The sequence below is a fragment of the Echinococcus granulosus genome (assembly GCF_000524195.1).
Source record: "Echinococcus granulosus chromosome Unknown EG_S00015, whole genome shotgun sequence".
Lineage (NCBI taxonomy): Eukaryota > Metazoa > Platyhelminthes > Cestoda > Cyclophyllidea > Taeniidae > Echinococcus > Echinococcus granulosus.
In genome coordinates, this window is record NW_020170395.1 from 1,034,989 (window position 1) to 1,051,187 (window position 16,199).

The 16,199-nt window shown below is 41.0% G+C and overlaps 1 protein-coding gene across 1 annotated transcript; it reads right to left on the reverse strand. All coding sequences in view use genetic code 11, as the record gives it.

Annotated features, from left to right (window-relative positions):
- Nucleotides 1-3,055: 3,055 nt before the first annotated feature.
- EGR_03103 (Neurexin-4) lies at nucleotides 3,056-12,508 on the reverse strand (the record flags this gene model as incomplete). Its single annotated transcript, XM_024492352.1, has 18 exons — nucleotides 3,056-3,252; nucleotides 3,761-3,887; nucleotides 3,993-4,205; nucleotides 4,282-4,604; nucleotides 5,695-5,926; nucleotides 6,000-6,232; nucleotides 6,525-6,804; nucleotides 8,744-8,952; nucleotides 9,293-9,511; nucleotides 9,579-9,984; nucleotides 10,326-10,544; nucleotides 10,633-11,129; nucleotides 11,210-11,364; nucleotides 11,419-11,599; nucleotides 11,930-12,071; nucleotides 12,104-12,300; nucleotides 12,353-12,376; nucleotides 12,406-12,508. 18 exons carry the CDS (start codon nucleotides 12,506-12,508, stop codon nucleotides 3,056-3,058), a joined length of 3,957 nt encoding a protein of 1,318 aa, XP_024353278.1.
- Between the last annotated feature and the right edge of the window lie 3,691 nt (nucleotides 12,509-16,199).

The following is a 16,199-nucleotide window of genomic DNA, read 5'->3' on the forward strand; positions in this document are numbered from 1 at the left end:
CTCCAGACCTGCTGCACGTTGATAATGCAGCGACCATCCGGACTCTTCTATCTTAAGATGCCTTTGGGAATAACTTGGGCGCTATGACTCGCCCAACGCCGGCTAACAAGTCGGAATATAAATATTTGAGCAATCCGTTTCAGATACATCATTTATTGGGTTGAACTAGCGAAACCTTGGTACACTTTGTGAACTATGCTGGCATGAAGCGTATTATGTAAACCAGCAAACCAATGGTACTAATAGAATGTTTAACCCTCTAATAGGCACATTTGTGAAGATGATGATGCGTAGCTCCCCTTCTCGATTCACTCGCTGATTTAACGCTTTGACAAATCATAAATAATTTCAGTGTTGGCATTTTTTATTAGCTGTGATTTGCGTGTAACTTTTTATTGAGTGGACTACTTGTCTTCGAAAAATAGAGTCTTGCACGTTCAGGGACTAAGTGGTATTGGGTAGGCTTCAACAAAGGCCCACGAAATGTCCTGGTTGTTAAAATAAATTAACGTAGTACATTGAAGGCATTAGCTTACTCTCTTAGACCAACTTGATATTTCGCATGTAGCGTTTGTTGTCTCTTCTATTTTTAATCATAAACGATGTACCACTTAATTAAGTTGACAAAGACACATCTCATTGAAGCTAGCATTTCAACTTATTTCGTCGTGCAGCATGAAGACATGCGATTGTCAAAGCCGCACTTCTCATGGCATTTCAATCGAGACCAACAGGTGCAGTGGTTGTGGAATGATATTCTAAAAAATCGTGAGCGAGGTTAAGGTTGAGCTTACACCAATTTTGGGGCAAAGGTTAACCTTCACGTTAGGTTATTTGCATTGGAGCAATGGATTAAGTAGTTCTTAATTTTATACATTTTAACATTCGCCCACAAAATCTGAAGGTACGGACTTGAAAACTATATCCAATATCCAAGTGAGTTGTAGCAACCCATGACATTCCCAAAGAAAAGACATAATACTAGGACAGAATATGTATTACTGATGTAGAGAAGGGCTTGGAGACTACTGACATGGCCCGTGGGCCAGGATACCCAGCGGAGGTACAATGGTAGAGCCCTAAGCGCCCTACGAAGAGTTAAACAATCATGAGGTATTACAGTTTTAATAAAAGAATTAATACCAGCTATCCATTGTATATACTGTGTGCAGATTGGTTATTTTTTGTTGTAACTTCCTTCGAGTAAACTCGATCTTATGAAGTTTAAATTTTTGCTCCCATTAATTTGACAGGTACCTCTTTGCACGGCATTCTACACTCCTCTCTACCCACCCAAATACTAGACACAGCAGATTAATGACTAGTTTGAATTATTACACTCCACACATCTTACACCTAATTGTATTATTGCGATACTTGTTGACGGATTATAAGCGGTGCTTGTTTAAGTAGTCACAACTTCTTACCCGCACGGCACATAACACGGCTCTCTGCTAATACATCTTTAATTTAAAAAATTTTGACATTGAAAATTGTGACGTCATTAACATCTCATCAGGTAGCTTCGGTTCCCTCTCACTTTACTGGCTGGCGCCTATAGCCATGGATCCTTAATCCGAACTCCCAGATGTCAGTTGGTGAACCACTTTCCCAAATAAAAATAAATTGGAATTCTCCTACATACCACTCAAAAGCAGAACGTTTTTAGGAATCACATAAGATTATTTATAAAAGCATCCCATTCAAGCTTCGCTCTTTAATTCCGTGAATACGTTTTGTCGCGCAAGCACTTTCTCGGTGTTTACATTCAGCACATAACTGTACCTCGAAAGACAATGTTGCTTTAATTTCATAAGTTTCTGGCTCTCAAGAACAAATTTTGTTTTGCAAATTTCTTGCTTGTGCTGAGGTATGAGCGGTCAGCAATTCCACCGAAGTCACACACACACCGTAATACAATGCTACTTAAATCGCCACACTCATGTTGCAGCGTGTTTCGGCATCGGTGTGGAGCTCGTCAACACGCTGCGACAGGGCGTAACTGCACCGTTGGGGTGCAATTAATAAAGCTCCACCGGCACGACGAGCATTAGCATGCTTGTGCTTTCAAGCACGTCGTTTGGAGCGCGACCTGGAGGTGTCCCATGAATCACCCCGACAAGTTAAAAGGACCTTTACATCACGACTCGGCTCTGCCGAACTGAGCTGAACGTCTACTTCGAGTCTGCTTGCTTAAAATCTCTTTTAAAACAATCAAAATAGATCTAATATGCTAGGAAATCCTTTTAACTGACAACCATTTCTATTTTTTGAGTGAAATTGACAAATTTTGGATTTGCAATGCCATTTGGTTCTAGAAGTATCTGTCCTCTGTTGCTCAGAAGGAACTTTTGCATGTACGAGATTTAAAACTTGCGGCACCCTCTGTTGCCAATGCAAATGACCCGATAGTAATAAATAGTCAAAGCAGCCATAAATATCATGGAGAATAATAATATTTACTGGCGATTTGTTAAACTGCCACAAAGCAATTGAATAAGTCTTTGATATCTGGTACCTTGTGAGGAATATCTCACTAAAATAAATCATAATCGCCTTATTTAGACAAAATGTAGCTTCCTCCTTTTTCTATTTCACCTTACTTTTTTGTTTCATTTAGGGATTGACTGTTAAGTGCTGTAAAATAGGCATCAGGTCAAACTTGCGAATCACATCCTTTGTCAATGATCGGCGTGATTGATGAGCTTCAAAACTGAACTCATCCTCCCAATTCATCGTAGATCTTGAGTGAACTAATTACAGGTTTTATTAACAATGATTGGACAGATATCTCACTCTCATTATTTTCACTTCTTACTGTTAATTAAGAAAAGTGGTGCAGTGGTGTCTTCTCTAAGTCGCTTTAGCTAATCACTTAATTGGAAGGGGAGATTACAATCCCGGTTCAGCCGATAAGCCTTGAGTGGTACTCAGACTACATTGAAGTGAGTAGTGTTCACATACAGAGGCCACCCACGAACGGCTCAGCAATTGCATCACCTCAAGTCACCCGACATAGCAAATGGCAATTGGTGGTACGAATTGGGGCTCGGATTCAGAGCCACCACTCTCGGCTCGTTCGAGCCTCGGGAAGATCTGCAGTGGGAGCGGCCAGGGCTTCATCTACGGTGCTCACATTGTCCGCCACTTGCTTGGCTTCCATTGTCCGGTAGTTGCCCTTCTTCAGAGTGAACTTCCGGCAGCATACGATGAGGAGGGCCAGTATGCAAAAAGCCAACAGGCTTCCCACAACTAAAAAGGGAAAAGAAGGACAAGGTTTTGGGATTAATAAGGATTCTGATGAGCATGTACAAATTCACCAAAGTCCTATTTTAAAATGAATTAAATTTGTACAACTGGGATATTTGTGGGTAAAGAGAACCATTTGTAAATCTCTCTTCCTGTAAACGCTAATATTTTTAGCTTTAGGGTTCTGACAAAAATGAACATGGATAGCTCATCCGTTTATAAGGCAAGTTTTGCCATAAGCAGTAGTTAAAAAAAACTACCTATTGTTAAACAATAATTTACTTTTGTCTCTAAGCTTCTCTCCACTTCTGTGGTCAAATTCAAAGGGAAGTTTTGCACGTTTTATGAAGGAAAAAAAATATTTAACCAATCAGCAGCAAAGTAAACAGTTATGAACCATTTAAAGGTTGTTCTCTATTCTATTAAATAGTTGTTAGTCGCTATCAAGAGCGATGGAAATGGGTTATTCAAAATACTATTCATTGACAGAAGACATGATAAGTCTACTTACTTCCAAAAATCATGCGCTGTCGAGTAAGATCCTCAATCGTGCCAACGAGTGTTAAGTTGGGAGGGAACGGAATGGGCGGGCGAACTTCAACCGGCTCGGGAACTGGCAATATCTCCTCAAAACCACACTTATTTTCCGTCACTGCTCCTACAAATTATGCACGCACTTAGTTATTCTATTCAACCCTGCAGTTATTCAAGTGGCAAATCATGAACTTGCCTGGGGGCTCCACGTACGTATTAGGATTCTTTGGATCCTCAAAGATCATGCGAAGAGGGAAAAGATTATTCCACTGAGCCCCATACATGCAGCCGTCAAAACCACTACTTTGAAGCATTGAATCGTTCCTGCCGAGAAAGAGGAATCTAGGCTTGTCCAGTCTCGTGTCCGCTGTCTCTGATAGAATGGGTCTAAAGTCCTTTACGATTTCCGGATAGTCGTCGACCTATAAACAAGCGGAACTGTTTCCGTATTTTTTACTCATTCTTTTAAAAGTAGCAATTCGTGATGAAACTCGTTACCTGAAGATGCCACACCTGGCCAATGTGCGTCCGCCAGGCCTTAACTGTGTGGTGCTGACCACTAGATAAGTCGACAATGTAGTCGGTGGTCACCTCGAAGCGACCGAAGCCCACATCAAACTCGATGGTAATTCCACCGTTATTGTTCACCCGCACGATGATGTAATTCGTCTCGCCTTCGCCTAACATCTGCATGAGAATCCCTCTCTTAGACTTCGACTTGAAACCCACCGTTATGTACTCCTCCAATGTGCCAAAACTATCACCCATGCTGGACAAGTCAATTTTCACCATTGGACCATTGCTGAAAGTGCCACCAACCTCTAAATTAGAGGAAATATTTGCTTTTAAAGCACATAAATCACCCATTAAGGTATTAATGCACATGATACCCTATTTACTTCTTTATGCTACTGCTTTGCGTCAAAAAAGGTAATAAAAATTGGTTGATTTGTAACTCCTAGCAAAAATGATTTGTGTCTCCTGGAGACCTATGCTAAATGGTGAATTTGTACTTGATAGACTTCGGTTAAAGCTTTCACAACTATGTAATGCTATAATTATTGGTTAGAGGTGTTTCTAATTAAAAAAAAAAATTTAAGCTAAATAAAGACCACGTTTGATGAAAGGAGTAAAACAAGCAGATTGGTTGTAATGCGATTACGTGGAGTTGGTTTATCCACGAGCTAATTCAATTGCTCAAACCGGGTTTCGTTGAATGCACTGATGTTGATGGCATCTTCTTGCACCACGGTCGAAGCTCTGACATCGTTTGGTCAGCAGCATCGACGTGGTATTTGACGTTAAAGCAGCTTCGACAACGACAATAAACAACTCAACTCACTTTGTACTATTGCATGTTAAGGTTCCCAAAAAACCTCATTTTCCTTAAAAGAGTTTTCAAAGGTTTTTTTAAAAACACCCCAAAGTTATCGTGACGATTGTAAGGAGGAAATGGGATTCGAAGCATAAAATAAGACCGGTTTTATTCTAAAAACTCTTTACACCTGTCAATCTTCAAAAAGTAAACCACTTTTATAAATTAAAACCTATCAATTAGTTTAGACCTCCTTGTAAAATTAGTCTGAAATTTTCCTTCATTGTCTGGGAATCAAATCCCAATCAAGAAGTGATTTGAAGCTTTTAAAATCCACTTCTCAAATAACTCATATCTGTGTAACTGATAGCATTTGCGCCCGATATTGAAGGAAAACGTCAACAGTAAAATGTACGATAATGCTAACAATGCTTCACTATTACCATAGGTGAGAGTGTAGCTGGGTAAAAACAAGCTGTTCCCAACATTATCGACGGCTAATGTGTCTTAAAGTCTGGAGATGTAAAATTAAGTTCTGATAACTGACAAGGCCCCAAACAGGGATCTGCTGTGACTCTCATGGTTGCACCACTGACCTCGACCACAGATGAATCCGCGAAAAGGCGTGAGTCCACACTCGCAGTAGTAGTGGGAGTAGAATTCATTGCACACTCCGCGATTGAGGCAAGGCTTCGTGTCACACTTCGGTTGGCAACCAGGTCGCACTCCGTAAGTCGTCTCTCCCCTCTCGACGATCCCACGAATATCCTGAATCACTCCGTTCACCAGGAGGTTCGATATGCACCCGACGTACCCATCAGTGAAGGCCTGAATCATTTCAACTATTTAGTTGCTGATTAGTTGCTACTTAATGCTGATTCAGTAGACACGACACTGTTACCTGTGTGGTCCCAACGAAGAGTGGTTGGTCAAAGTTGAACATGAGGAAAGAGCGCTCATGCGGCTCAACGAGCACTTTGGCGGGATTTGTGTCGACAATGAGTCGTGACTCCTTCCGATTGCGCTCTAATCGGACTACATGCCATTGGTTGTTGTTGAGCCAATAAGCTGTAGTTACTTCGAGAACTTGCAGGCCATTGCCAACGTTGAAGGCAAAGCGGAAAGCAATTCCGCCTATGTGATTAAAAACAAAGGCCATTACATTGCCATAAACTAACGTATAATCATTTTGATTTATATTCTTTCACAAGAAAATCCCATTTTAACATAATCACCTTGTCTATACTTCATCAATAATGATGCTAACTAGAAAAAACAGCAGTTGGTTTGCCTGAATGCTTATCGTACCACCCTAGTAAAATACCATTGTTAATTCCCACTGTTCCTTACTTTTTGGCACATAATCCACTACATTGTTTTTAGGTGAAGGAATAAAGAAAATAGATGAAAAAGAAAGGGAGCTTACTCCTGATCCGCAGCTCAAAAAAGTGACCGGACTTTCTGCCTACATTTTGCATTAGCACGGCGTCCTTAATGGTTGTTTTAAAGAGGAAGCTCATGTCAAACTCATACTCGGCGAAGATAGATGGCAGTTCGAGGTTAGCGTCTAATTTAACGAATGTAACGGTGTTGTCAAAGAAGCGGTCTCCGTTGCAACGCATATCATTGATGCTGTACTCCGCTCGCTTCTGATCCGCCAGAGTGCCAGTGTCACCAAAGCGCACCTCCCAGACGGGCAAATCCTCCTGTAACATCAAGAAATAAACCAGGCGCGTTTGCTTTCAAGACAACGCATGCCTAGACGAGTACTTGTCGCTGTACAATTATCTCGTGTTACAATCCTCCAGACGCAAGAGATGTGATGTAATGAATGTGATGGAATATTGTTCGACATAAATCAGTAAACAGTATTACTGGTTTAATGTCGATTTAACTATTGTGAAGCGGAGGGGGTTGCATGATAAGTACAGGTATATGCCACAGTTTAAGGAATCGACAGCTACTGTAAAAATTTAAATGGTTTTATCATTAACACAAAGCAAAAATGCTGCTATGATGGAGTAGTTGAGCCATTAGGACATTCAGCAGTGACGTGGTATCTGTTTAATTGCATATTCAACCACGCTGAACTTCTCATTCTCCACAGATTGCACTTCCGCTTGGGTGTATGGTCCTCATGGTATGCCTTTATCCTCCAAGTCCATTTGTACGTTAATCGGCACTGCTGATAATCAGTAGGCTTTATAACTGCTTCAGAAAAGGCTCGGAGTACCTCGATTATAAAGTCTATACGTTGATTATTCTATCTAAACATAAAAGAAGATCCTTAAAATGACATAGCTGTAAATTTTGTGCACTTTCACGGATATAATAAGAAATCCCCATAGTCACTACAAAATGAACTTCGTTGGGTCCCAAGACATAAGACGTCAGGAAGAACCAACTTACACGTTCAACTGGGACGAAGTTTAAAGGCGCCGACTAAAGAAAGGGCAATCAGCAGTAAATTTTCCTCTTAATGACTGCTTTGAAAAGACGGATCTTTCTTGGTCCTGATAGGATAAAGGATTTATCAAGAGTCTTTTTTGACATCAAATATGCTCATCTCACAAATTGAGTAATGCGAAAAACAGCGATGAAAAACGCTTCAAGAAATAAAAAAAGATTTTTTAGAAAAAGCTTGAACTCCAAGTGTTGCGAAAATGAAGATGTTCTTGTATGTAAAATTGATAAAAAGGCCACTCCTTCTAACCTTTTCCAACACTGTCTTGCTCAAAAATGGTGTTAGAGGCAAGTAGAGGGGAGTGAGAAGCTAATACATGGAATAGAAGAGTATGGAAGTCATCACAAAAAAATATGACAGCAGCTTTCATGTAAAAAGAACATCTTCTCGCTAAAAGAAATATATGAAAATTATTGATGAGACAATAATTCTAACGACAAAATAATGAAGCGAAAATATTTTCCACCTCTAGAATTACCACTAAATACATAAAAACATGAAAGGAAGATTATGGAATAACTAATTACCAGCCGTACAGGGAGGAGAAGTGGTAGCAAATGAAGAAAGAATGAAAAGTTGTCCAACCACTTTTGGAGCTACTAAGTACCCTCACCAATATAGGAGGAAGGTTTGGCCATCAGCACCCTAAAAGGGCGTAGTAGCAAGAGGGAGGAAGGAGAAAGGAAGAAGGGGAAAAAAGAATCCGATTAAAGTAATAAATATAGGGAACAGTGGTGTTGCGAAGAGGGATGGATGAATTAATACCGAGAAGAAGAACTGATAGGGAACAAAATGTCATGCCATTAAATGGCTTTCTATCAAGAAAATAAAGCTACACCTTTGAGTTCTCACAGAAAAGGAGTAGCAAGAGGAATGTGCGAAGGAATGCACAGGGGAAGACAAAAAGGAGGAGCTAGAGGATTATAAATTCAAGGCTGATTACAATGCTAAACTAATGAAGAAAGGAAAGCTCCAACTTTATGAATGTTATTAGGGGGAAGGAAGGAGGAGATGAAGGGACAACAGGAGAAGGACAGTAACGAAAGAGAATAAATGAGGCAACATCACCTAATAAGTCACTTCAACCCGAAACCTAGGAAGAAAGGAAGCTGAAACTAAGAACTTGCATAATAGTCGAAAGTAAGGAGAGGAGGAAAGGAAGAACGGAAGATAGGACATACTTTGAAGGTGAGAAGCCCAGTGTCGACAAGAGGCGGGGCGTCGGAGCCGTTGCCGTCGCAGTTGCAGGTGAGAGAGTTGCCGGTGCAGGTGCCGTGTACTCCACAGTCACACATCTTCAGCCCTGGTACACCGCCGCCCCAGTAGTACCGCGGACGACCTGTCCTACTCACCCACCAGCCCCATGTCAATTCCGTCCCGTCCCCAAAGCCTGAGCAAAAAAAAATGCACAATCATCCTCCGCTCTCATAGACCACCTCAAACTGTGTGCATTCAGCATCTTGGCCTCTGGCTTATTCGTTATACTAGTTTACATCGTAAATTAGAGCAGTAAATCTAACTTTAAATTGCGCAACTTTTAGGTTAAACTTCATCTCAGTCCCTTAGTTTTATAGAAAACGCTATGTGTTTTCGAAGAGTGCTAGCATAAGTGACCCAAATACTATTTTTCTATTTATTCAAGATTATTTTCATACTTTCTTTCAAAGCTAGGCCTCCTTATGCAGGAAAGCTCCCCGGTCTTCATCAAACAAAGCACAGATCGGACAAACCAGCCTTACCCTGTGGTTTCGCCAGGAGTTTAGCATTCCAGCACCTATATGCAACAGACTGTTCACAGTAGACAGCTCGACGTGTTAGCTCTGATAGAACAGCCCTTGAAGCTCTCCCATAGTTTAGCGTTCTGCTGTACGACCCAGGATTCTGAAATCCATCCACTGATATGAATTCCACATCCGTATGTTCAATGCGTGTTTCCGGACTCCCTCTATCTACAAAACACGCAAGGTACTACTTCTTCCTGAAGTGTAATCAGGAGATCAAGAAAGTGAACTTTACCAGTGAAGTCACATAGCACGGTGATTGGATCTAGGACACCAGAACCATCTAAATCAATTATGACACGCAGCTGCGGCGCCACCTGACCGTAGAACAAGCCAACTTCCGAGCAGGAGGTGAAGTATTCGCTCTGATGGCATACGGCACCCGAGTATCCAGTGTTAGTGCAGTCACAGAAGAATGTCTCACCATTCTGCGTGCAGGGGGCCTCGTGCTTACATGGATTTGGGCTGCAGCGATCGGTGATGAGGCAACTTCCGTTTACAATTTCGTTGGAGCGACTCTCGGGGTCAAGTTTGGACCAGACCACCTCCTGCGCGTTCACACTGATCTGTCGCATACAGCCCTGGAAGCTGAACCGTTGTGGACGGCCGCCGCCAATGTAGAAAATCTTTTCGAAGTGAAGCTGGGGGCACAAGTTTAGACTAGTTCCCATATCTTGCTCCATGCAACTATGTTGCAAAATACTACTAATTAGTAGGATTAGTGTCTATTAATATTCAATAGTTATTACGTACTTACAGTGAAATGAATAAATGGTGTCAAAAACCCATCCAATATTTCTAAATGATACTTTGTTAAAAACGTGATAATTCATGTAAAACATCTTTTCAGTTAGTACGTCTCTTTTAATCGCTATTTTAAATTCTATGCTAAATCAACACTACATTTTTACCTCTACTTTCACTTCCTCACTACGAACCACGTACGACAGGTGATGCATTCAACCCATTTTATTTGGCTTACCGGTTCCAAAAACGTCTGCTGTGTAGTATATTCACGTCCATCAACCACAGTGCGAACCGAGGTCTGGCTCATCTCGAAGTACACCGAGTGCCACAGTCCATCAGCAAATGTTCCGTTGAGCGCTGCCAAATCCTCGTTGGGCATTGTGTAGCGGATCGGATTCACCCCTGGCAGAATTATCTCCACCATTAGATGACCGTATACATCTTCCATCTCGAACTGCAAGGAACATCAATCCAATACAGCACACATGCCAGTTTACTGCATATCTTTATTCATCTGACTATACAAATATGACTATACCTACCGAGATAAAGTTCTTATCATTGTCCACGGTATGATAGAATAGTACTCCACCTTTGTTGAAGGTGCGAAAGCTCATTGAAAAGGTCACCTTGCTGGTTTCCCCACTTCGTTCGACCTTAATAAAAACCAGAGACTGCTCAATTCGAGGAAACGTGATAACTGTGGGGTCTGCAGTTGGTGGTAGGCAGTCCTGCAACAACACACCATTGCCACCAATTGCAAATCCACTAATGTTGAGCTGCTGAGTAGTGGTTGGGGGTCCCCACCAGAGCAAGGGGTCCCTCGGTGGGTAACCGAGAGCGTCCAACCAATCCACCTTCGACCAGATATCCTCTGTCATGATGAGCCCCGGTTTCGAACGCAAGGTGTCACGGATAACCTGCACCCCATTGAAATTGAACTCCTCAATGCAGCCGGCAAAGTTCTCCGTCACGGTGACACTGCGCTTGTTGGAGAAACTAGGCACACCGCCGATATACACCTGCATTACTAAGACATCTATATTTGTTTTATGCTAACCTTTCTGTTCATATCCATATGCATGAAGATGGAAGATAGGTTACGCCAGATCGAAATACCATCCACAGAAATGTTGAGGTTTTTTCCCGTTCTAATGATAGAGACGTCATGCCATTGCTCATCGTCTAGTAGACTCCCTGCTACTACGACGTTTCCCATCCTTTCTGTTGTCCAAGGATAGGTCCCAAGACCCATGGAAACCTGGAGACGACCTCTAAAGAAATAAATTTGATGCAATTATTTACGGCGGATAGACAGTTTTTCCTACCGGAATAGTTCAACTGCAAAGTAGTCATTCTGACTGTCGTCACCGTAGAATATTAGACCATTGACTTTGGGCGTTCGAAAGCGAAATCTTAACAGATCGACTGCAGTTTGCGTTTCCCTTCCTGGTTGATCAAGAAGCATCTCAATCCAGGTTTGTCCATCAAAACGAACGGTAAATGGATCTAATAATAAAGATTTGAGTGGAATATATCGTGAGTGACTTTACGTTCAGTCGACAAGGTAAACTGCCATTTTGACTTTTAACCTCTAAAAAAACCACTGCACCTAAGTTTCATAATCCAACAAAATCTGCTTAATGTTTAGCGACTGCCGGTCCCTACGAATGACTAAAAAATAACGACTAGGGGCATTTGTAACTTAGTTTGGTTTTTACTTCGTTCACTGCAAGAATTGTAAGCATGTAAAATCGGGAAAGAACTAAATGTGTGCCAACAGGATGCAAATCAAACTGGGGAGCTATAAAACATCTAATATGGGGTGTTGCTACTCACGATATTCGCATCCAAAAAGCTCCATACGAAGGGCTATGAGTCCATTCCAGCGCTGGGGATTGAGTCTTACGTATCTAGCCACAATAGGTTGGGAAAAATTCACCAATTTCACTGTATTGTCATCTGTGTTTCCATCAAACAACTATTTTTTTCTAATTAGTTAATAATACTCACCTGTGGTTCCCCAAGGGAATCTTTAACGACTGCCCACTGTACAGGTACATCCATGTCCGAGTAAAAAATATAGTAGTCCTGGACCCATTCCCTTGCACCTTGACGTCCTTGAGTCGCTACCGACGTTACGATTGTCCTTTTGCGAAGATCAATTTGAATCCACTGCTTGTCGTTGTTGTTTCTTGCTACCCATGCACCTGCACCCTCTTAACATAGGTCCGGGTTTGTTTTGAATAACGTGAAACTTACGGGCAGCGGGATCGTAAAAAAAGGCTAAAAACATCAAGTATTACAATATTTACCCTCGGATATATGTAGTCGACCGTAATAAGGCATAGTCTGCAAAGAAAACCAGGAGGACGCAGTAATTTGCTCGTTCAAAATGCCGATATAGCGGTTAGTCATGCCAAGTGGTACGACTGGGTAAAATATACACTCCTCTAAAGCTTTATAATTAAAACAGAGTGCCTCGTACGCAGTTTTACAAAGGCAAAGAGGTGAAATAAAATAGGAAAAGTGGTAAAAATTGGCATGCGTGCAAGGACAACGAGGATATTCAAATGCAGCGGTGACAACATCCTTTCGATCTATTTGTCTGCTTAAACAAGAACCTTATGTCCTAAATACAGAGTAAAATACGGTGAGCACATTTTTGCGACTTTTAGATGATAAAAACATTAGTTTCAAAGGTGACTGTTTTTTGCTAATAATGCATTTATATGTAATTACCAGTAATGCTTGCTGTTTCGTTAAGTCATTTTACCAAGAAACAATTAAAAATTATTTGTTTTGATTTAGTTTGACTTTCTTTGTTTAAACAAACATATGTCCAACACTTTCAAATACTTTGCGTGTTTGGCCACAAAATGTGAAGTCATTGTTTCCGAGATCTATCACTGACTTCTTATTCTAATTCCTTAAGTGACACGAATACACTAGTGTAGTGCCCGAAGATTTTCCTGAAGAACATGTATTTGACATTTTTATGAGCCCAATTTTATCATCAATTTTAGCTATGATTAACGCAAGTCTTTCTTGACGTTCTAACAAACCATATCAGCATGGACGATTTTTTTGTTAAGGCGCAGAGAGGTTGCGAGTCTATGGGCATGGCCGCAGAGCTAAAGTATAGCAGTATTGCAATACAGTGGCGGTTCATCCCTCGGTATTGGTGGGGCGCCACTTTTGAACTTTTGAATTTGCCTTCTTTTGCCTCGCTGGGTGGGCTGGCCTTCGGGCCATGCCATTAGCCCACACATCTCTGAGCTAAAAATATACATTCTACCCGAGTATTGTGTCGTCTTTCGTCTTCAGAGAAGTCTCGGGATGCTACAATATAGACTGAAAAGGCCACGGTTTAACGAAAGTAAACAAAATAATTCAAGCCCACATCTAACTTGCTCCATTTAGGTATTTGTAAAGTTCTCGTTTAATTTGTCTAGCTTTTCCAAACCTTAGAGTTCCGATGGAAATTTTGTCAAACCCTCTGTTGCCAAGTTTGTCGCTTTTATTTTTCAATTTCCTGTCCGATTCGAAGTCACATCTGAACAACTAAGAATTATTGAGTACCCCGATTCCTGAACAAATTTACCACGGTCCGGCAGTTGGATGGAAAGGAGCTCTTAGGAGGCTCACACCTCTTTACTTATTAGGGAATTTAGGTCTCCACGTCAATGCACCTCAGTGTATATTTCAAATATTCTAACCAGTATATTTGTTTGCCGTGTTTTGGACTGATGATGGACTCCTTGTCACTCTTACACGTTCTTATTTTTTTTTCTTTAAAACGTTCTTTTATTTCAAAGGGTTTGTCCAAACAACCGTAGTTGTGCATATTACCGATAGAATAGCAGCCATAAGTCGATTACAAACATTTTCAAATTTAACCAAGATAACCAAGGTCGTCTTAATTTTCGGTACATGTGGCTCAAATTTAGTGGTCTTTGCTTTCTAGCAGAAGCTGTACATGGTGTCCTTGACTGGCATGCGTGTAAATGGCAGTGTTTTTCCCTATCAGGCTTTGAATTAAACTTGAGAATTTCATCCCCTTGTTCATACACACAATAAAATTCTCGAATTCGCTGTATAATTTAACATTTTTCATTGAAACCTAGATAAAAAGTACTTTTAGTTTCGCGAAGACTATAAATGAACAGATCATACCGTTTCAATGTTACGCACCGTTGGCATCTCCAACCTTTCAGCTCTTCCTTTAGAACCACTTTTTATAAAATGTTAGAAAAATATTTTCACAAGCGGTAGATAATTTCGTCGTTGTGCTGCTTCCTAGCCTCATTGAGAAATAAAGACCTTAAAGGTCATTCTTTCTCTAATTCTCTTAAGAATGGCAGGCATGCTTTTAAATGGTTAAGCAAAAGCATAGCTTTATTGCAATATACCAAATAGACCCGTTATCCTCCCTTTCAATCAAGAAGGGATTTAGCAATGTTACTCCATACCTTTTTTTTCGTTATTACTTTCACTCATCCCATCTTTTGTTTCAATGCAACTCACTGTCTCCTCTTGGTTATGAGCAAAAAGGAATAAGCTCATCCAACCACGCTCCTTCCCCCTCCTCGGGAAAGAAAACTAACTCTGGGTGGTGGATGGGTCTGGCTTCTTTGACAAGTGTTTTACTGGAATCAATCAACACAAACGCGCGCACACATGCGTACCCCATTAGTCTCCTCTTAATTGGTTGCCTTAAGTCTGTGCGTTATCGCCAGCCGATCTCTCCCGGTGAGTGAGTAGCAGGAGAAGGAGGAGGAATCACAGAAGACAGAATGTATGTCACCTTGACTGAGGGGGATGCTAATATGTCCTTCCATCGCACTTTGGCTCTGTCAGAGAGGCTAAAGCTTGGTGATGGCAATTTGGAGGTGGCTGTTAGATCGCGGAGTGTTGTGTCGCACAGCCAGCTGGGGTGAGGAGATAGACGCCAGATAAGGCTGAGTGGTACGAAAAGGTAAGGGTGGTGCGGATGAGAGAGGGTGCTTCTTGGACAAGCAAAAAAATTTGGTTAATGGACTAAAGTAACCTTCCCACTTTCTTTCTCATGCCTACACAACTACGTAAATAAATTTTGTGGGAAGGAAATTATTGCGAATAAATGTGCTTACCCAAGATAGACGCTTTGCTTTTAATTGAACGGCTTTTATTCAAGAAAAGCACTTACCATTTGATCATCCGCGGAGGTTGCAATTGACTTTGGGCTTGATTACAATTACTGATTTTAAAATTGCCTTCAAATTATCACACTTAAATTGGTACGTTCCCAATCGTTGAATTACCTATTTGAACAATTTAACTCGAATTCCGCTGATGAAACGGTTTTGGCAAGGAATCGACCTCTCCGTTAACTGCACCTAGGCCGATGTAACTATTTTGGAAAGTGGAAAGCCTCGTAGGCTAAACTGGTATAGAATGTCCGTGAAACCAAGACACTCAGACTGTTTTAGGTATTAAAGAACATGCTTTACGAATTGACTGTGCTTTACGCTAAAGAATATTGCATTAATAATTTAGTTTATTGGGTGGCTGCACTGTCTGTTTGTAACTCTTCAAACTTGCAGACTCTTATAGTGACTTGATGTCATTAGACCGTTTGATGGATTTTCAGCCATTAATAGTAGTCTGCACACAATATTAAATGAAGTACCCGGTATTTGTCAAGCCATTCATTGAGGAGCTTAAGCAATTTCTTAAAGGTGTCTCAAATATATTCCCGAGTTTGGAGGATGTAGATTGACGGAAGGCTCGTAACTTTACAAGTCTGGTAAGTTGTAAGATTTTGTGACTAGCCTTATTAGACGGCACAAAAGGAAATCAAGACCAGCGACTTGAAGGAGGGTAACCGGTGTAGAAGGTGCAAAACGAGAACTAGATGTCTGCAAAAAACACTATACGAAGGAAGCAAACACATGCATCATAAAGTACATTACATTGAAAATATTATAATAAAATTTAAACTATAAGTACCCTATAGCCATTCTTCTTACTTTGAAATCACAGTAGTACTATTTGGACCATATTTTTGCCCCCTCCCCATGCATCCGTCCAGGCGTAAATGCATTAGTAAACTTTCTTACGTTCAAGT